Source organism: Bubalus bubalis, chromosome 10, assembly GCF_019923935.1.
Source record: "Bubalus bubalis isolate 160015118507 breed Murrah chromosome 10, NDDB_SH_1, whole genome shotgun sequence".
Classification (NCBI taxonomy): Eukaryota; Metazoa; Chordata; class Mammalia; order Artiodactyla; family Bovidae; genus Bubalus; species Bubalus bubalis.
In genome coordinates this window covers 95,110,115-95,132,579 of record NC_059166.1, presented here as the reverse complement: position 1 = coordinate 95,132,579, position 22,465 = coordinate 95,110,115, and the positions used below count along the sequence as shown (strand labels likewise).

The window sequence follows — 22,465 nt, the reverse complement described above, 5'->3', positions numbered from 1 at the left end:
GCCCTTGTTTATCTGTTTTATGTCTAGTAGTATGTATATGTTAATCCCCAACTTCTTATTTATCCCTCCCCTCCTTTCCTCTTTGGAAACCATAAGTCTGTTTTCTATATCTGTGATTCTATTTCTGTTTTGGAAATAAGTTAATTTATATCATTTTTTTTTAGAATCCTCAAATAAGCAACCATATGATATAGTATCTTTTAATATGCATTTCACTGCAGACATAAACTAAACATTTAAAAATATAGTACATATGAGATAAGTAACAATACAAGAAATCTATTTCAATCCATGAGTAAAATGGCTTTTACATTGTCTTCCCTAATACTGTAAAGATGATTCTAAATGATGAATCTACTCACAAGAAGTTAGCATGCTTATTCAGCAAACTTGAAAAAAAATGCTATATTTGTAAATTAAACTGCAATTACCTTGTCTTGTTTTTCACTTAAATTGTTAAATTATTAGAGTTCGCATGTTTGATGCTAAGAAAATTCTCTTCTTCAGTAAATTAAGTTTAACATAGATTTCCATAGCTGTTCTAGCTGCACTAAGTACTGCCTCATTATCCAGATGGTTGTGACCCTGTGGTTATTAACTTAACATTGTCACTAGAGTGAAGCTGAAGTGCTAGGAGGTTCAGAAGTTACTTTCTGAGTCCTTCTTAAGCATGTTTCGGATGTCTGAATGCTTCTTTGTTTTTCTTAGGAATTATTCAGTCTAATATCCAAATTATTTACTCTTGTAAATGTCAAAATCTGTAAAACTGAACAAACTTTGTCAAACAGTGATACCTTGCTGCAAGGTATTTGGGCTTATTTGTGCTGCTATCATTAAACGAAGGCTCTTCAATAAGTAAAAGTTCCTTCAGACATCTGTTTAAAGGTCTAATTCCTTCAAAATGCAGTATCCTCCAGAGAACACTATGAAATTTCCTAACTCTTAAAAGAGATTGCTCCATCCACATTTGCTTTGTACGTTCATTTCACCAGTCTCTTCCTAAAATAACAATCAGATCGTTAAGATTTCAGATCATTGGGGTTTGAAAAATTACTTGAATATGCAAACTTTTTTTTTAAGCCAAGTAAAGAATCACTGGAGGACTTGGACTATAAAATAGACTATTAGACTTCTTTATTTTGGGGTGTAAAGTAAGATTTATATGTGTTTACATGATGAATGATGGGAAAGCAGATAAAATTCTCCTGTTGTACTCTAAAACATAATTTACTAAGATTGGTATTGAACACTGTTAATTGAATTCTGTGCACCAAGATGACATTTCTTGGATCCTATTTGCAGAAACTCCAAAACTTATAAAAGTAGATATAAGGTTGTCTGTGAAGGAAGCTCTCAACTCCTGAAAAGGTGCTCTCAGCAGACAGGGCTCAGTACTAGAGCTTCAGAGGCTCCACCCTGGCAGAAGTTGATCAAATCCATCGGAGTAAGAAAGCAGCAGACAAGGAAGTGGAGAATGCAAGTCAAGAAACTCTCCAGAAAAATACAGGGTTTCTTAGAAAAGAGAGGGCATTTTAGGCTGAGCGAAGGAACTGGAGCAAAATGTGGTGTTACAGAGACAAACACGACTCAGAATTCAATATGCTACTGCCTTTTTTAGAAGCCCAAATTTGTAGAGAACATTTCATGTGATGAGTCATCCTACACTCTACCTATAGTAAGAGTTCAATAGATACAAGAGAACATTCCAGCTGGAGATGATTCATTTGGACTTGGTATTTCTGGGAACAGGAATATTCAGCCCCAGGGGCCCATTTGGTCAAAAAGATGACAGGAGTGAGTCTCACAAGATCTGAGTGAAGACACCATCTGCAGGAAACTTAAAAGCTAGCGTGGTAGAGGAGTCGTGGCCGTGGTGCAGTTGTCCTGGCAAACCCGTTTTCATGTTTCCCACAGCGATTTGCTTGGCTTGAACTTACTTGAGTTGCTCTCAGAGAGCCTCACAGACAAGCAGAGAACCTGTGAAGCCTCCTGTGGGGCTAAACACGGTATCGGGCTGCGCTCAGCTCTTGGGTCCTGGTTTCCCGCATCTTCTGGGACCTTTGCAGTGTCTGTAGAATCACCAAGTTGTTGACCATAGCCTTTCTTCGAGGTCCCACTGATGGGGCTAGGTCTGCTTCTAACGTGTCATTCATTTAGCTGTTAAAGGGCTATAACACTCATCAGTGAAAAAATGTCACCTCAAGAGTGTTTTTCTCACTTCTGTAATCCACAGGTTACCATTTATTTAAAATATCTCTAATAAATATATGCAAAACGAAAAGAGCTCAATAAAGCTGCTATGTTATCTGATTGCATGATTCGTAAGTTTTAAATATTTGACTCCAATGAAAATATATCAATTTTTTTATTTTAAACTTTCAGAAATTTTAAATTATATTGTAAAGATGGGTACTTATGTCTGGGGTAAAATATTTCCATTGTTTTATAATGAAAATAACTTGATTCTAAGTTTCCAAAGAAAAATCCTTCCTAAAGTATCATGTAGCTTCAAAGGTGTGCTCCCACAGTCTTAACCCATCACCTGAAGTAACCACACAGCATCTCCAAGCTCATCTTGGACTCTGCTTCTCTGCGTTTGTGATTCTCTGGGGTTCTTGTCTTAGAAGTGCTTAAGAGTTCTGTTACAAGGCAAAATAAAACAAGGTGAATTGGTTCACTCGGAACAAGAACATATGCAAAGTGCCATAGAACATATATCTCAGGTATCATATTCTCAAAGTGAAGTTTATTTTAAGGTTTAATATTTAAACTAGACTTCCCTGGTGGCTCAGATGGTAAAGCATCTGTCTACAATGCGGGAGACCTGGGTTCCATCCCTGGGTCGGGAAGATCCCCTGGAGAAGGAAATGGCAATCCACTCCAGCTACTGTTGCCTGGAAAATCCCATGGACAGAGGAGCTTGGTAGGCTACAGTCCATGGGGTCGCAAAGAGTTGGACACGATTGAGCGAGCGACTTCACTTTCCTTTCACTTTAGTCATGTTAATGAATGGAAGCCCACCCTCAGCAGCACAGAGTAGAATTTGTATAATAACTGCACTTTACACTTACGTACAGTGTGATACATGTATTAAATTCAATGATTTGCATGTAAATCCCATTATCCTAAAATAAACCTATACTTTGAAGTTTGATAGCAGTAAATATTTTTAAATCAAGGCCCTGAACAAAGTATTAGTTTCTTGAGGTGGCATTTTTCTTCTGGGGCCTAGGAGAAAAATAGTATAGTGAACACTATATTATGAAATCAGTTGATGGATTATGGAATCATGAGGACTTTAAAGATAAGAACTATAATATTGTAAAGTAAAAAAATAATAATTAAAAATTTAAATTAAAAAAAGAACTATAATATTTAATTATGCTTTTTTGTAATTATAATATGTATCACCTTGCACAGATTTGCATAGATTTTCTAACCTGATAATATATGTGACCTTACTGCCAACACATGGCAGGAAAATAACTGTTCCCTTTACAATTATTCAGCTTAGCTAGGATTTTTATAAGAGATTTGGTAAGCTTCCCGTTCTGGGTTCATATAAGAAAATCTACTCTATGTAGCAAATGTTCTTAGATGTTAGTCACTAAGGACTTCTGGTAAGCTCACTTGGACAGAAACCTCTGTGAGTCAAAATGAGGACTTTGGATGGTCCAGTTTCCAGGAAGAGTGAGTGGTTTAATAAGATCACACAAGTGCGTACATACATATATAGAGCATGCACACACACATACGTGTACTCACAACTCACATCCTCATGATGTGCAGTGGGAAAATGAGATTTGGACACTGGGAGCAAATCCTGCCCTCTGTGTTACCTCCAGATTTCTCACTCAGAGTATGCTTGCCTTCATTACTTCATTATTGCAGATAAAAAACTGCTTCACTCCCTATTTCATGTATCAGATATGCTTTTTAAGGATAGTTTTTTAAAATATGAATAATTATAGAGCCTAATTTATGCTAAAACCAATTTTTTAATCTTCTGAATTATTTGGAATTTGTCTTAAAATGTTTATTTTTGAGGGAAAACTTTTAGAATGTTAATTTTACTTTTCATGGAGCAAGTGTGCAGTAAGTGATGGCCATCACTGTTCTACCATTCAGTTATTAAATACCCAGAGTTAGAAACATCTTGGGTTTGAATCCCAGCTCAAAGCCTTGCTCTGTGTAATTTAGGGCACATCGCTTATTGTTTCTAAGTTCTCTTTTTATGAAATAAAAATTATATTGTATCAATTTCCAGTTTTGTCTTAAAGATGAGCTGAAATAATTCATGAGAGTCCCAGCTCAGGACCTGATATATAAATATTTGGTAAACAATAGAAATAATTTTTTAAAAAAGCAGTTTGATTATTTTGTTATTCTAAACTCTAGCTTACTAAAAGACTAAATAAACTAGAACTCATTTGAGTGAATATATATTATTTATTCAAAATATATCAAGTGGAAAATTTAAAGTAAAAATTGCATATCTTAGATAACTTTGACTTCTTAAAACAAACTGGATATTAGGACTTGAATGAATTTTCAACCTAACTGAAAATTTCATGAGTACAAACTTTTACAATAATAATAGCAGCCATTAACTAAATGATTATATGTGTTAAATGTTTATTATGTGTCAAGAGACTTCTTTACATTATTTCATTAATTCCCCACTATATCTCTATGAGGTGTGATTTATTGTTATTGTTTCATAAATGGAGAAACTTCCCCAAATTTTCACCACTAACTCCGGGACTTGGTGATGGACAGGGAGGCCTGGCGTGTTGCAGTCCATGGGGTCGCAAAGAGTCAGACGCGACTGAGTGACTGAACTGAACTGAATAAATAGTGGAATCAGAATCTGAATCTCTACCCACATGAATCCATGGTTTTTGCATCTTTACCATGTTTTCTTCTCTGAAGTGCCCCTGAGCTGCTTACTTTTTTTTTTTTTTTTTTTTTTTTGCACACAGTTCCAAATTACATCTTAAATTTGTTTGCCTGCAGCCTAGAGAAGGAACTGCAAAGGGGGCTTTCCTCCTTCCTGTTCCAGGGAGAGCAGTATCCCTTGTCTTGAAGTCTGTGGGTTCCTTTTTTTTTTTAATTCTTTCTTTTTTCTTTTTTAAATTATGAAAGTATGACTTGGAAAATACAGAACAAAGTTACGTATAGTTCAACTGTATATTGCAATTACTTTTTAAGTAGATAAATTAAGATTTTAATTGGACAATATCAAACTCTCAAAAATTTATAGAATGGACAGAAAAGTAGGAGGATATAGTAGACCTGAAATGCACTATGAACCAATTCAACATAATTAAGATTTATACAATTTTCATACAACAGTAAGATACAAATTCTAAGTTCCCATAGACTAAGAGACACTGGAATATATTCAGGGGGACAAAGCAAGGTGCAAAAACTTCATGGTCTAAAGGTATTGAAATCACATAGAGTCTGTTCTGTTATTACCGTGGAATTGTTATTATAGAAATTCAATATCAAAAGATATTTGAAAAAAGCCCACATAATTTAAAGTGCAATGTGACATTTACCAAAAGAGATCTTTGACTTAGCCATTGAAAGCCTCAGTAAAGTTAAAAGACTGACGAAACACAGAGGGTGATTGCAGAGAAAAAAACATTTAAATGAAAAATTAACATCAAAATGAAAAATTAATATCAAGTATACTTTAGAAACCCCATGTATTTGGAAATTAAATGTGAAGTCTATAGACCCTTATTTTAGGCTCAATATTTTGATTTAGTAGGGAAAAAATGAAATTTAGTTTGCTTATTTAAAATACATTTGAACCAATAGTACATAAGTGTTCCTTTCTCTCTGCATCTTTGGCAACAGTTGTTATCTTTTGTCTTTTTTTATAAAAGTCATTCTAACATGTTAAATGATATTTCCTTGTGGTTTTGATTTGCATTTCTTTAAGTTAATGATCCTGAACACCTTTTCATGTACATGTTGGCCATTTGTAGACTTCTTTTGAGAAATGTCAATAATCTGCCTGTCATTAGAGATAACCCTCCCAACCTCAGAAAATTATGTCCACCTCTTGAAAATCATCACCATGTTTTTCACCAAATGAAAGGATTTTGTGTAGCTTTACCTTCTGAAATAAGTACTATGAAAACAATACAGTTTTATTTTGTTTGGTTTCCAAATTCAAAATTATATTTGAAATATTCTTTCAAGTTTGCCACTCTTGACTCTCTGGAGATCTTGTCTGTCCTGCACGTCCACCTCCAGGCAGGCCAGTCATGGGAACACTCTCCAGATTAATCTAATCTCAACATCTAACCAAAAAATTCTCTCTTTATGCTCTCCACCAAATATGCTTTTGACATCTAAATATGTATATTTTTTTATTCACTTGACCAAAAGGATTTAGATATTCATTTGATCAAAAATACAAGTGCTTCACTTAGTGTCATGACTTTATTAAAAAAAAAAATCACACTTCTAGAGGTAAAAAGTCACATGCACTAAGGCTCCAGAGTAGTGTATCTGATAAAGTGGTGAGAGTTGCCAAGTTGCAGTTCTTAAAAATAGCCAGACTAACTATCCTCATTGTGATCTGTTTTGTGTGACGGGTCTTTTCACCATAAACTCTGAAGCCCCCAGTATTTGTAGCAGGATGAGACTAAACCGGGGAAATCCATTGTTCCCTAACTGTCTTTGTATTTCTTTTCTGTTGGAAAATGAAATGACTCTGATCTTTGCATCTCAATTTTCCCTTAAAAAGACATTTTATGAGAAGACTGCAGCTTCAGGAAGAAAAGGCAGATGCTGTTACAATTTATAAAAGCACAGACAAGGGTGGTAGCTGTTGTGAATTATAATGAACTCTGCAGCAGCCCTGGTCCAGATGTAGCATTAATGTCTGAGAAACTCTGAAACTTACAGGAGTGTTTTGAGAAAACTACAGAATTTTTGTCATTTGGCTTTCTCCCTGTATTATCTGGTTTCACCCAGCTTGCCAGTGAAATTAAGAATTAAGACTAATTTCAGAGTTCTTCCCAAGTTAAAAAAGTTAAAATATCTATTTATATGTGACAACTTATTGTCTGAATTGCAAACTAAATAAGGAGAAAAAAAAAGTGCAACACAGCTTTATTCTAAAAATGGGATATTTCCGTTCTGTGAATTGTCAAGATTTATAAAACTGGTACAGGCTCTATGTTAGAGAAAATACCTCTTAACAGAGAATCGCATGTATACTCTTGTATTTCAGAGAATTCTGCAGTAAATGAAGGGGTAGTTAAATCTGGACATAGGATTGAACTTCTCATCATAAGCAATGTCTATTTATGGAAGAAAAATGACCACAAAGAAAACAGTTTTGTCACACTACTTGTTGGCTTCACTTACTAAAGTTACAAGAATGATACTTGAATTATCAGTGAAAAGTGACTGCCTTTGCCTAGCATAAGTCTCATTTAATTGTGTTATCTGCGGGCAGTCTATTGATACAGCTAGCACCAAAATAAACAGAAACCTGAGAAGGACAGAGGTAATAGAAGAACAGGAAAAAGAAAAAGAAACTTGCTCACTCTGCAGTTGATTTTATTTCTTAATGGTTTCTTATTCCCTCCTAATGCCTTCCACTCACACCCCAAGTGGAGCAGTTGGCAGAGAACACAACAGATGGATGACAGGCTCGACACATGCAGTCTCTCTGGCACCCAGGCACTCGACTTTTATTTGCTAAACAGTTAGCCAGATTTTAAGACGCTAGTCTGCTAATGTTCCTGTTTCGTTTAGTGCACCGTGAGAATCTAGCACACAAATATTAAAACATTGCCATAAAAAAGATCACACAGTCTCTGTTTCTCTGCGTGGTTTAGTGGCTAATTGTTTTATTCTTTTTAGAATTTATTTTGTTGAAGTATAGTTGATTTGCAATGTTGGGCTAATTGCTGCAAATTGATTCAGTTATACATGTAATATACATATATATATATACACACACATACATACATATACATCGTCTTTCATATTCTTTCACATTACGCTTTATCACAGGTACTGAATTCAGTTCCCTGTGCTGTACAGCAGGACCTGGTTGTGTGGCCCTCCTATATAACAGCTTGCATCTGCTGTCCTAGCCTCCCACTCCACCCCGCCCCCTGCCCTCCTGCACCCACATCTGTTCTCTACGTCTGTGAGTCTGGTTCTGTTTTGTAGAGATATTCCCGTGTGTCATTCTTTTAGATTCCACATAAAAGTGACATCACATGATACTTGTCTTCCTCTGTCTGACTTACTTCAATAGTATGATCATCTCTAGATTCACCTATGTTGCTGCAAATGACATTATTTCATATTTCAATTTATTTTATAACTGAGGCTTCCCTGGTGCCTCAGTGGTAAAGAATCTGGTTGCCAATTCTTTGAGACTATAAGAGATGTGGGTTCAATTCCTGGGTCAGACAGATACCCTGGAGAAGGAAGTGGCAACCCACTTCAGTATTCTTGCCTGGGAAATCTCATGGACAGAGGAGCCTTGTGGGCTACAGTCCAAGGGGTTGCAAAAGAGTCGTATAAATCTTAGAGACTAAACAACAACAAACACCAAAATACTCGATTCTCTATGGGCACCACATTTTTATCCATTCACCTGTCAGTGGCCATTTAGCTTGTCTCCATGTCTTGGCTATTGTGGCTAGTGCTGCTTGAACACAGGGATGCATGTGTCTTTTCTAATTGCAGTTTTATCCTCATTATTTATTCCTGGTGTAGGTTACTGAGATATGCACTAGTGGGTTTAGAGATGCACTTGGTATTTTCTATAGATGTCTACAAGCCCAGATATTAGGATTTTCTTAATGTGGATGGGTCTACATGAGATTTTAGCAGCTTGGTCAGGGACGTCATAGCACATGGAAGGTCCTTCCTGAGGCTGCTGGGTAAGAGAATAAGGTTCTAGAGGATAACCACAGACAGTCAGTATGTTTCTTTCCTCCCACCATCACTGCATTTTCACAGATTACTGAATTCAAAACACAAGAAAAATTGCATCTTTTCCATGAAGGCTTCTTGGCCACGAGGCAGAATTAGCAGCCCTGGACTCTGCTCACATAGCACTTTATTTATATTACCCACATAGTCTGTGTCCCAGTCCCCTGTGTGAGCTCCTGGAGAACAAGGGCTAGGGGTGCCCCTCATGCCTGTCACCCCATCACCCGGCCAGCACGTGGCATCTGCTTGGTTCTGCCTAATGCTTGTTGAGTTGTTCAGAACTCAGGGGGACTTAGCTCCAGGACAATAGATAAGAGAAACACAGGGTGATTGTCAGACAATCATTCTGAGGAGGATTGGAAAGGCCCCCAGATGCTGAAAGGCTTCAGTGAAAGTCTCTGTCTTTCACTGTCTGTGGAAGTGGGGTTTGGGGAAGCAGAAACAGAGGGGAGAGTGTGCAGCCCCAGAACTGGCTTCCCATCTCCCCAGGAGCAAGCAGGCTGTCCCTTTTCTCTCAAGCAGAAGTCTCCAGGTGATCTTGCTGTCTTGTCCTCTGTGTTAGGTTTGGAAATCTCCTGACTTTCTTACAACATTGCAAAGGTGTGTTCTTCCTCCAGACTTTCACAACTGTTTCCCTCAGGACTAAAGAAAAGTAGCTGGTGCCTTCAGTGCCTTCAGTGTGTTGAAGTAACTGATATGGAGTAGAACTATAAATTACCCAACCCGAGCACTACGGACCGGAAGTAGTTTGCAGTTACGGGTGTCTCACTGTCCCCAACAGGAGCTTACTGATGACGCTGTCCCCCTCGTTATGTCTTCAGTTGTCTTCCATGTGTTAGAATACTTGATTCAGATGTCCGCTGCTCCTCTCCAGATATTTCAGTGGATGATTCGCTTCGGTTGTCTTCTGTTTCCCTGGTACTTTTGTGACGCTTCAACATCACTTCAAGACTGCCTTCCAGCTGCTCTCACAAGAAAGTGAAGTATCCACACACTCATTGTTAACAGATCCACTGTAAGAAAGCCATTCTGCTGACATAAATCTGGAGCCCAGATTTTGTAATGAGGTCAGCAACATTGGCCAAAACTCAAATCCCTAACTTGGCTATAAATGGAAAGAGATGTTTACTTACCCAAACTATTTCAAAATTTTTTGTTTTTTTATTTGAATAATGTAGCTTAGATGGTACAGAGTCCGGCTGCAGTGCAGGAGACTTGGGATCCCTTGGTCAGGAAGATTCCCTGGAGAAGGGAATGGCTGGCTACCCACTCCAGTATTCTTGCCAGGAGAGTCCCATGGACAGAGAAACCTGGCAGGCTACAGTTCATGGGGTCACAAACAGTTGAATATGACTGACTTTCACTTTCTTTCTTTCTTTTTTTCCAGTGTAATTTGCACTCCAGTAATTTGAAAAAGGATTGTAAAAATATCCTCTTTGAAAGGAGAATTTAGCAGTTTTAGTTGATCACACATTTACTGTATATACAAGCAGTTTAGCCTTGAAAAAGCAAGTTATAGTAATGCAAGTATTGTCTAATATCCAGAACAACATTGTGTGTGTGTGTGTGTGTGTGAGTCCTAATCTCTACTCTGTGCACTTGAGATTATGTGTGGAATAAATAATGTGCTGAGTTCTCAGTGTCACATTTTAAAGGAGTGTGTGTGCCCAGGGGACAGTTACTATGACATTAAAGGACTCCAAACACTCATTTGAAAAATGATTGGCTTGCTGAATAAGCTTCATGCTGACAGAAAGGGATGTCGTGTGTAAGACCCATATGATATTTGTCCTGTGTGAAATAAGACCAGTGGCAGAAATTTGGGGCTCAGAAGACACTGTTTCAGTATCCACACATCAAACTATGTTGTTTTGTGCTCCACAATACGAATTAAAAGCAAACATGGCTGACTTTTAAAGAGCTTTCAGTAGGGTCAGTACCTTAATTCTTTGGTGAAACTGGTGGACACAAATGTATCAATTTACCCCTGACCCTGTGTGTAAGAATACTCCCCCTGCTTGTTTTCTCCTGTGTTCCTCTGCATATACTGTGTACACACATAGACTCAGGTTAAAAGTTTCTACTAACAGTAGATGTTGAGTTCACCTGTTACTAACTCCCCACGGTTATATTACTGTGATTAAGACATGTATTGACCATGTATTACCTTTGGTGGGCTGGCTTTCTCTTCTTTGAAAGATTCACAAAAATAAGTAATAATAGGATCTCATTCATTTTTTTATTAAGAATGTTTTAAATTTGCCTTATTCTGAACATTCATGTGAATATATCCCCATGTGTTAGCTGCATAAAGGATCCAACAAATACAAGAATTAAAAAAGTTTGAAGTTTTCAATCCTATGCAGTATATAGCTTTTTTAATTTAACAATTTAGCTTTTGAAATGAAGTCTTCACACATAGGAGGAAAAAATACTCCTCCCTGAAATAAAAGGACTCTGATTGGATGAAATATCTGAAAAAAACCATAGGAGGTGTATGTTTTATTTCCTAAAATATTTAGTTGAGTGGCAGGAATGTAAGAACCATATAAAAATTCAATCATGAAAGATTATGGTCTAAGTACAGCAGGACTGTTGTCGGAAAGGCAGAGGTCAGGTTGCTGCTGCTGCTGCTGCTAAGTCGCTTCAGTTGTGTCCGACTCTGTATAACCCTATAGTCACCAGCCCACCAGGCTCCCCCGTCCGTGGGATTCTCCAATCAAGAACACTGGAGTGGGTTGCCATATCCTTCTCCAATGCATGAAAGTGAAAAGTGAAAGTGAAGTTGCTCAGTCGTGTCCAACTCTTAGTGACCCCATGGATTGCAGCCTACCAGGCTCCTCCATCCATGGGATTTTCCAAGCAAGAGTACTGGAGTGGGGTGCCATTGCCTTCTCCGGAGGTCAGGTTAGTGATACACAAAATCAAAATCGGATTTACTTCTGGCTTCCTCCTTTATTGGTTTTCATGTTAGGATTCTGGCATTGGACTTGAGATATTTATTTCAGCTATTTCACTCAGCACTCAATTTAAGTAAATTTTCTATTAATGAATATGAATTAATTAGTGGGAAAAGGTGATGGGATTCCAATTGAGCTATTTTAAATCCTAAAAGATGATGCTATGAAAGTGCTGCACTCAATATGTTGAGTGCTGAAATTTGGAAGACTTAGCAGTGGCCACAGGACTGGAAAAGGTCAGTTTTCATTCCAGTCACAAAGAAAGGTAATGCCAAGAATGCTCAAACTACCACACAATTGCACTCATCTCACACACTAGTAAAGTAATGCTCAAAATCATCAAAGCCAGGCTTCAGCAATATGTGAACCGTGAACTTCCAGATATTCAAGCTGGTTTTAGAAACGGAAGAGGAACCAGAGATCAAATTGCCAACATCCGCTAGATCATCAAAAAAGAAAGAGTGTTTCATAAAAACATCTATTTCTGCTTTTATTGACTATGCCAAAGCCTTTGACTCTGTGGATCACAATAAACTGTGGAAAATTCTTCAAGAGATGGGAATACCAGACCATCTGACCTGCCTCTTGAGAAACCTGTATGCAGGTCAGGAAACAACAGTTAGAACTGGACATGGAACAACAGACTGGTTCCAAATAGGAAAAGGAGTAGGTCAAGGCTGTATATTGTCACCCAGCTTATTTAACTTATATGCAGAGTACATCATGAGAAATGCAGGGCTGGAGGAAGCACAAGCTGGAATCAAGATTGCCAGGAGAAATACCAATAACTTCTAATACCAATCATTTTTAATACCAATAACTTTTAAATACCAATAATTTTCCAAATTTCTTTGGCAGAAAGCAAAGAAGAACTAAAGAGCCTCTTGATGAAAGTGAAAGAGGAGAGTGAAAAAGTTGGCTTAAAGCTCAACATTCAGAAAACGAAGATCATGGCATCCGGTCCCATCACTTCATGGCAAATAGATGGGGAAACAGTGGAAACAGTGGCTGACTTTATTTTTCTGGGCTCCAAAATCACTGCAGATGGTGATTCAGATCAGATCAGATCAGTCGATCAGTCGTGTCCGACTCTTTACGACCCCATGAATCGCAGCACGACAGGCCTCCCTGTCCAACACCAACTCCCGGAGTTCACTGAGACTCACGTCCATCGAGTCAGTGATGCCATCCAGCCATTTCATCCTCTGTCGTCCCCTTCTCCTCTTGCCCCCAATCCCTCCCAGCATCAGAGTCTTTTCCAATGAGTCAGTTCTTCGCACAAGGTGGCCAAAGTACTGGAGTTTCAGCTTCAGCATCAGTCCTTGCAAAAAAATCCCAGGGCTGATCTCCTTCAGAATGGACTGGTTGGATCTCCTTGCGGTCCAAGGGACTCTCAAGAGTCTTCTCCAACACCACAGTTCAAAAGCATCAATTCTTCGGCACTCAGTCTTCTTCACAGTCCAACTCTCACATCCATACATGACCACAGGAAAAACCATAACCTTGACTAGACGGACCTTTGTTGGCAAAGTAATGTCTCTGCTTCTGAATATGCTGTCTAGGTTGGTCATAACTTTCCTTCCAAGGAGTAAACGTCTTTTAATTTCATGGCTGCAGTCACCATCTGCAGTGATTTTGGAGCCCAGAAAAATAAAGTCTGACACTGTTTCCACTGTTTCCCCATCTATTTCCCATGAACTGATGGGACCGGATGCCATGATCTTCATTTTCTGAATGTTGAGCTTTAAGCCAACTTTTTCACTCTTCACTTTCACTTTCATCAAGAGGCTTTTTAGTTCCTCTTCACTTTCTGCCATAAGGGTGGTGTCATCTACATATCTGAGGTTACTGATATTTCTCCTGGCAATCTTGATTCCAGCTTTTGTTTCTTCCAGTCCAGCGTTTCTCATGATGTACTTTGCATATAAGTTGAATAAGCTGGGTGACAATATACAGCCTTGACCTACTCCTTTTCCTATTTGGAATCAGTCTGTTGTTCCATGTCCAGTTCTAACTGTTGCTTCCTGACCTGCATACAAATTTCTCAAGAGGCAGATCAGGTGGTCTGGTATTCCCATCTCTTTCAGAATTTCCCACAGTTTATTGTGATCCACACAGTCAAAGGCTTTGGCATAGTCAGTAAAGCAGAAATAGATGTTTTTCTGGAACTTTCTTGCTTTTTCCATGATCCAGCGGATGTTTGCAATTTGATCTCTGGTTCCTCTGCCTTTTCTAAAACCAGCTTGAACATCTGGAAGTTCACGGTTCACATATTGCTGAAGCGTGGCTTGGAGAATTTTGAGCATTACTTTACTGGCGTGTGAGATGAGTGCAATTGTGTGGTAGTTTGAGCATTCTTTGGCATTGCCTTTCTCTGGGATTGGAATGAAAACTGACCTTTTCCAGTCCTGTGGCCACTGCTGAGTTTTCCAAATTTGCTGACATATTGAGTGCAGCATTTTCACAGCATAATCTTTCAGGATTTGGAATAGCTCAACTGGAATTCCATCACCTCCACTAGCTTTGTTCATAGTGATACTTTCTAAGGCCCACTTGACTTCACATTCCAGGATGTCTGGCTCTAGGTCAGTGATGATTGCAGATGGTGATTGCAGCCATGAAATTAAAAGGTGCTTACTCCTTGGAAGGAAAGTTATGACCAACCTAGACAGCATTTTTAAAAAGCAGAGACATTACTTTGCCGACAAAGGTTTGTCTAGTCAAGGCTGTGGTTTTTCCAATAGTCATGTATAGATGTGAGAGTTGGACTATAAAGAAAGCTGAGCACAGAATTGATGCTTTTGAACTGTGGTGTTGGAGAAGACTCTTAAGAGTCCCTTGGACTGCAAGGAGATCCAACCAGTCCATCCTAAAGGAGATCAGTCCTGAATATTCACTGAAAGGACTGATGCTGAAGCTGAAACTCCAATACGTTGGCCACCTGAATCAAAGAACTGACTCATTGGAAAAGACCCTGATGCTGGGAGGGATTGAAGGCAGGAGGAGAAGGGGACAACAGAGGATGAGATGGCTGGATGGCATCACCAACTCAATGGACATGAGTTTGGGTAATCTCCAGGAGTTGGTGATAGACAGGGAGGCCTGGCGTGCTCCGATTCATGGGGTCACAGTGTTGGACATGAGTGAATGACTGAACTGAACTGAACTGTGAAGTTGAAGACACGCTATGTATTGCAGTAATAACATAGTGGCAAGGCTCTCAGCAGCAATGTTAGATTTTTTTCCCCTGCTTTTTATTACTCATATTCATCTGTGGCCCATTTGGACCTTGAATTCCTAATAAGAAAAGAGCACAGGCCCTTTGATGGATAAACCTGAAGTAGAAGGTACATGCCACAGAAACAAGCTTTGAACATGATAGTAGCGACAAGAAGCATTGATTGTAATTTTCTTTCAATAATGGGCTAAAATACTGATGGGAAGCCAAAGAAACTTCTTAATCCTTCCTGTGCTGAGACTAGGAACACCAAGGGACAGCAAGAGTTTAGAAAAAACAGCTGTCAGCTCCTCCAGTAATTTCAGGCAGGCATTTATTGAATAGAATTCAATTTGATCCCAAGCTGCATGGGCACAAGAGTTTTGAAACTGTGATTCAGAGTTAGGAAGGCTGATTCTATTGACACAAATTAGGTTTTAGATAAAATATTGACAGGAGAAACATAGTCTGTTAATCTCTTAAACAAAATTTTGCTCTTTAAGACTATTATTTCCTTCAGCTGTTATGCTATGCTGTGCTTAGTCGCTCAGTCGTGGCTGACTCTTTGCGACGCCATGGACTGTAGCCTGCCAGGCACCTCTGTCCGTGGGGACTCTCCAGGCAGGAATACTGGAGTGGGTTGCCATATGCCATGCAATCCTCCAGGAGATCTTCTCAACCCAGGGATCAAACCAAGGTCTCCCACATTACAGGCGGATTCTTTACTTTCTGAGCCATCAGGGAAGCCCAAGAACAGTGGAGCGGGCAGCTTACCCCTCCTCCAGGGAAATCTTCCAGACCCAGGAATCACATGAGGTCTCCTGCATTGCAGGTGGATTCTTTACCAGCTGGGCCACCAGGGAAGGCCAGTTGTTATGCTACTTAATAATATTTTGGGATAGAGTCGAAAACAAATATGCTAACTTGTGCCTCAGGGACTGGAAAAATGCCAAATGGTTGTAAATGATTATAAGTTTCTATGACAGACCTCTCTGGTAACTTTAAGAAAATCTGTGAGAAGAAAATAAATATGTTTCTGAATACCAGAGTTGCACAGTTTAAGCATCAAAATTTTCCTGATATCTCAAAATCTTCCACATGTTACTGTGTCCTGTGAAGCCAACTCATTTCCTGGGAGAATGATCAGTGCTGTCGATTGGGGTATCATGGAGTTTATTTTATTTTATTTTTTAATTTTTAAAGTAGTTTTATTTACATTACCACTTTAATTATTCTATAATTTGTTTCGTGTATAGTGTTCCAATTAACCTAAATTTAAAGGGCTAATCATACTTTTTAAAAAATTTTTTTATTATTTTTATTTTTTAACTTTACAATATTGTATTGGCTTTGCCATATATCAACATGAATCCACCACAGGTATACACGTGTTCCCCATCCTGAATCCTCCTCTCTCCTCCCTCCCCATACCATCCCTCTGGGTCATCCCAGTGAACCAGCCCCAAGCATCCAGTATTGTGCATCGAACCTGGACTGGCGACTCATTTCATATATGATATTAAACATGTTTCAATGCCATTCTCCCAAATCATCCCACCCTCGCCCTCTCCCACAGAGTCCAAAAGACTGTTCTATACATCAGTGTCTCTTTTGCTGTATCGTATAGAGGGTTATTGTTACCATCTTTCTAAATTCCATATATCATGGAGTTTAGAATTATGTTTACAAAACAAATTTTTGGTCAGGAAAGATCAGAGGTCAGTTAACACTGGCCATAGGAAAACATTTTCATTATAACAGTCATAAGACCAACGTCCATCAAAAAGAGAAGCTTTCTTCCTTTTAAGGACTTTTGGTACCCAGTTGCCAGGTCATCCAGGTGTGACCCTAACCTGACATAACCCCAGAGGTGGGTCTTTAGGTGCCAGTTCTCACAGCATATGGCATATAAGCATGAGCGGTGAACAAAGAAAGCAGGGAGCTACTGGTACTACTCTCTTTTTTCCAAAAATATTTTTGGCAATGTGCCCTGGTCAGCGTGCTTTACTGGATTACATACCATATCTTGTTATCATGTGTAACTTGTAAAATGATATAAAACGTTATATTGAACCAACCCATGAAAATAATTGTGTTCCTCATGGACAAATGGGCATAGTTCTGTGATGAGTAACAGAAGCTGTTTCCATAGAATGCACCCTGGGGTCAAATCTGAATGTGCTTTGACTATCACTTTATTAAACAAAATGGGAAGTTTCTAATGTAATTGTGGGATGCCCGAGGTCTAAAACTATATACCTTTTTAAATAATATAAATATATTTATTACATAAATAAATACATTGTATTTTATTGCTGCTTCAACACTTCTTAAACTTACCCACAAAGTTTTGCCTTTGGTGTCCAGTATATTCTGTGATAATAGCAGTTTTACTGTGCAACACAGATAATTTAATTTAACTGAAGAAAAGCCTTCATCTTTAAAATTATGTGCATGTATATAGCAGTATGGGGCATCCCAGGTGGTTCAGTGAGGAAAGAATCTGCCTGCCAATTCAGGAGATGCAGGAGATGTGAGTTTGGCCCCTGAGTCAGGAAGAGCCCCTGGAGGAGGAAATGGCAACCCACTCCATTATTCTTGCCTGGAAAATCCCGTGGACAGAGGAGCCTGTCTGGCTACAGTCCATGGGGTCACAAAGTATTGGACACGAATTAGCAACTGAGCACACACGTAGAGCAGTACGCTGTGGCTAAAAATGATGGAACCTTTCCAGAAATGTACTAATTGATGAAATTATAAAGATCTTTCTAGGCTTAAACAGAATATATTATTGCTATTTTAAAATTTGAAGACATGCTTTTTTTCTTCATGTATTTGAATTTTATTTTAAAAATTCTAAGAAGTGATATCTAACTTCATTCTAGGTAATACTTTAAAAAAACTATTGTCTTAAAAATGTTTGCCGGAAATAAAGTGGTCAGTAGAATTGCTAGTTTGTTTTGAGCTTTCTAAACCTGGAAACTCGGGAGCCCAAGTCACTTCCTTGGAGCAGCTGAATTCCTGAGGCTCCACTGGGAATGTGCACTTCCACCCTGGATATCTCATTCTAGCTCATGTGCTGTTTGCAAAGCAGGCTTGTCGAAGAGATGGCCTGTGAATTCCAGTAATGGAAACTGATAGGCCTCTGCTAAAAACTTTCAGACCCAGCACAGGAACCAGATGAACTGGGAAGAACTGAAAATTCTCCCAAGTAACTGTTTCAAGTAAAACAGCATCAGCATGTCTTTAAAACTGATCTAAAGACAATCGGCAGGAATGAGCAAGAAAGTATATGCTCTTTATATGTGTGTGTGTGCGTGTGTGTGTGTATATACGCATATATATGTATATATATGTATACGTGTATCAGTTCAGTCGCTTAGTCGTGTCCGACTCTTTGCGACCTCATGAACCGCAGCACGCCAGGCCTCCCTGTCCATCACCAACTCCCGGAGTCCACCCAAACCCATGTCCATTGAGTCGGTGATGCCATCCAACCATCTCATCCTCTGTTGTCCCCTTCTCCTCCTGCCTTCAATCTTTCCCCGCTTCAGGGTCTTTTCAAATGAGTCACCTCTCTGCATCAGGTGGCCAAGTATTGGAGTTTCAGCTTCCACATCAGTCCTTCCGATGAACACCCAGGACTGATCTCCTTTAGGATGGACTGGTTGGATCTCCTTGCAGGTCAAGGGACTCTCAAGAGTCTTATCCATCACCACAGTTCAAAAGCATCAATTCTTCGGTGCTCAGCTTTCTTTATAGTCCAACTCTCACATCCATACATGACTACTGGAAAAACCATAGCCTTGACTAGATGGACCTTTGTTGGCAAAGTAATATCTCTGCTTTTTAATATGCTGTCTAGGTTGGTCATCGCTTTCCTTCCAAGGAGCAAGCATCTTTTAATTTCATGGCTGCAATCGCCATTTGCAGTGATTTTAGAGCCCAGAAAAATAAAGTCAACCACTGTTTCCACTGTTTCCCCATCTATTTCCCATGAAGTGATGGGACTGGATGCCATGATCTTAGTTTTCTGAATGTTGCACTTTAAGCCAACTTTTTCACTCTCCTCTTTCGCTTTCAAGAGGCTCTTTAGTTCTTCACTTTCTGCCATAAGGGTGGTGTCATATGCATATCTGAGGCTATACACATATGTATATATGTGTGTGTATATATATATAGTTGTTGCTGTTGTTATTAAGTCACTAAGTTGTATCCAACTCTTTGTGACCCCACGGACTGTAGCATGCCAGGCTCCTATGTCCTCTGCTATCTCCCTGAGTTTGCTCAAATTCATGTGCATTGAGTCGGTGGTGCTATATATATATATACACAAACATGTATATACACACACACACACACACCCACACACACACACACATAGATACACACACATAAGTTTTTAGATAAGAGGTCACCAGAACAAAATCTTTTCCATAAGACAATGAAAAGGGGCAGTTAGATGCATAGAAGTGAATTATGTGAACTCTAATTCCAGTTCTATCTCCTGATTGTATCATCATCTGTAAGAAGATGGTCATAACTGTGTTGTCAGAACAGTACTTGGCCCATAGAGAACCTGTGTCAGACTAGAACATTATGCCCAGAGATTTGAAAGAGAAAATAAAATGAAGGACACTAAGTAGCAAATGGGAATGCATGGGCCGTCGAATCAGAGACCTACGTTCAAATCTTAGGTGATGCTCCTAGTTAGGTGCAACCTGCCAGAGCCTCCGCGTTCTTATTTTCTGAATGAGAGCTGCAGTCCTGGAGTTGGCAGCTGAGGGGTGGATGCAAAGCCCCTGTACTCGCTGAACATTCAGCATTAGGCTGCCTTGCCCCACAACTCTAGAACAGATGGTTAGCAATGCAGAATTTCTTTATTCGTTTGTGTTTTGTGACTAATGAAATTTATTCTGTGTGTTTCTTTTAGGGTGAAAATGGTTTACGTGGCACTCCAGGCTTACCTGGTCTAAAGGTAAACAGTTTTTTTTTTTTTTAATGTTTCATGTTAGTTAAGAACTTTTAACATCTCAAAAGTTGAAGTTGCACATAATATAGTGAAGATATAGGAAATTTGGTGAGACTGAATTAGTCCCCTGACTTGACCACCACTTGATCTTTCTTCTCAAAGAGAACCCATGGTAGCCATCCCTTCTCAGAGGAGCTGCTCTAGGGCAGAGTTTTATGAGAGGGGCTTGGCCACATGCTTCTCTGGAGAATGGGTAGTGGTGCTTTCTGGGGCCTGGGAGTGTGATAGCTGCTCTGGGAATGTTTTCACCAAGAGTCTAAATTTTGGTGGTGTTTAGTCACTCAGTCGTGTCTGACTCTTTGGTGACCCCATGGACTGTAGCCTGCCAAGCTCCTTTGTTCATGGGATTTCCCAGGCAAGAATACTGGAGTGGGTTGCCATTTCCTTTTCCAGGGGATCTTCCTGACCCAGGGGTCAAACCCAGGTCTCCTGCGTTGGCAAGTGGATTCTTAACTGCTGAGCCCCCAGGGAAGCTAAATGAAGTCTAGAACAGGATTGACTGCTTTTGACTATTTGTGGTTACTTTTTTGTTATTTCCCAGATTGAGCTAAATGTAATAGTTACAATGGCATAAAATATGAAATATTGCAAAGATGTTGCAACTGATCTCCTCAAAAAATGTTTCAGAATGATAAATTTGTACATAATAAGGATTTTTGCATTGGCCAGATTCTTTGGGCCTAGAATCTTTCTTTTCACCAAGGTGAACTTCATTTCATCTTTTACTGTCCAAAGGCTGATTTCTTCTCCTGGGGAGAAATATGATTGGATCTGACCAGCATTATTGGAAACACAGAGACTGGCTTATTCCAGTTTTCTGAAGAGATGAGGGTCCACTTTGGGTGGGGCCAGCTGTCATGATACCACCCAGATAACCCACCACAGGGGAGAGCATTATTGATGCAATATTAAATGCCCACCAGTCATGTCATTTCTATGCTCTGGAGATGTTTCACAGACTTTAGCAACCGGAAGTCAGACGTTACTATAGCATCTAGGTTTTGCTCTGTAGCTAAAAAACTACCATAAAAAGATAGGCAGTTACCTATAGTTATAGCTTTTGAAGAAATCTTCCTTTACTTGCTTGATGAAAATACCAAGATTGATTTGGCAGAGAAGAAATAGCAAGCCTCTGCATTTCTTCCCAGCAGTTCTAGACAAAACCCAGTAATACAGCATGTGCTGCATCTGTGAGTCGAGTTGCTAGCCAAGGGATGTGTAGATTTATCTGCTGGGAAACAGTTTTGGACTTTCCAGCAGTTGTTTGTGGTGGCTGCTTCATGCTAGCATTGTGGCTGGGGTACTGGGCCATTTAGCAGCTTCGTGTCAGCTTGAATCAACAGATCAAGTTAAAGTCTATATTTTAGGAAAAATGGAAGAAAAAGCTAGACCACACATTCAGTGGCAAATGTACCCAAATCTAACTTGCTTTCTTTCCTGGTACCTTGGATAGATGAAGCAGAAAGTGAAAGTGTTAATGGCTAAGTCATGTCTGACACTTTGTGATCCCATGGACTGTAGCCCACCAGGCTCCTTTGTCCAAGGAATTCTCTAGGCAGGAATACTGGAGTAGGTAGCCATTCCTTCTCCAGGGGACCTTCCCTACCCAGGGATCAAACCTAGGTCTCCTGCATTGCAGGCAGATTCTTTACCATCTGGGACAGCAGATGAAGCAGAAGTAATTATTTAATCATGTATATATGTGTCCATATACATACATACATACATACATATGATTTTATATATAATATACATAGACTATATATACACATAGGAAAAAGCTGCATTTCTTTTCAATGTATGATGTAAATTATATTTTGAAGAATTGCAGGAAAAAAACAGGGGATAAAAAACCCTTCATCCCCTTATCTTGGTGCACTCAGGAAATGTTTACTGAGCACTTCTTGTAGGTGGAGGGGTGTGTATGACCCTCCCAACATTTCCTTGCTGGCTGTATTGTCATGAGTGTCTGACATACATTTGGCATTCGATGAATAGTCATTGATTTTATGAATGAAACATCAGTGCTCTAAATATCTGTACAGAGTTAAGTGGGAAAATAAGCTTGTCAGATCAGAGAGGTTTAGTTGAAGAACAGGGGGTTTCTACCTCTCAGAGTCAATATGGTGAGTGAGAGCCCACCCTGTTCTGTGCTGGAGAGGCAGGCCATCTGGGTGGGAAGGAGCCTGGCGCTGGCCTCAGAGCTGGAGCCAGAACTCTCGGCTCGTTCATCACACACCTCTCCCTGGAACGGTCTTCATGGAAGTCAGCTTG

General features: G+C 39.4%; 1 protein-coding gene across 1 annotated transcript in view; it reads left to right on the top strand.

Moving 5' to 3' along the window:
• Window positions 1-22,465, top strand: part of COL19A1 (collagen type XIX alpha 1 chain) — a 448,270-nt gene that overhangs the window by 111,358 nt on the left and 314,447 nt on the right. Inside the window, exons 10-11 of the mRNA XM_045161980.1 lie at window positions 16,020-16,028; window positions 20,093-20,137. Coding sequence (XP_045017915.1) covers window positions 16,020-16,028; window positions 20,093-20,137 — 54 coding nt within the window. The remainder of the gene's footprint in view (window positions 1-16,019; window positions 16,029-20,092; window positions 20,138-22,465) is intronic.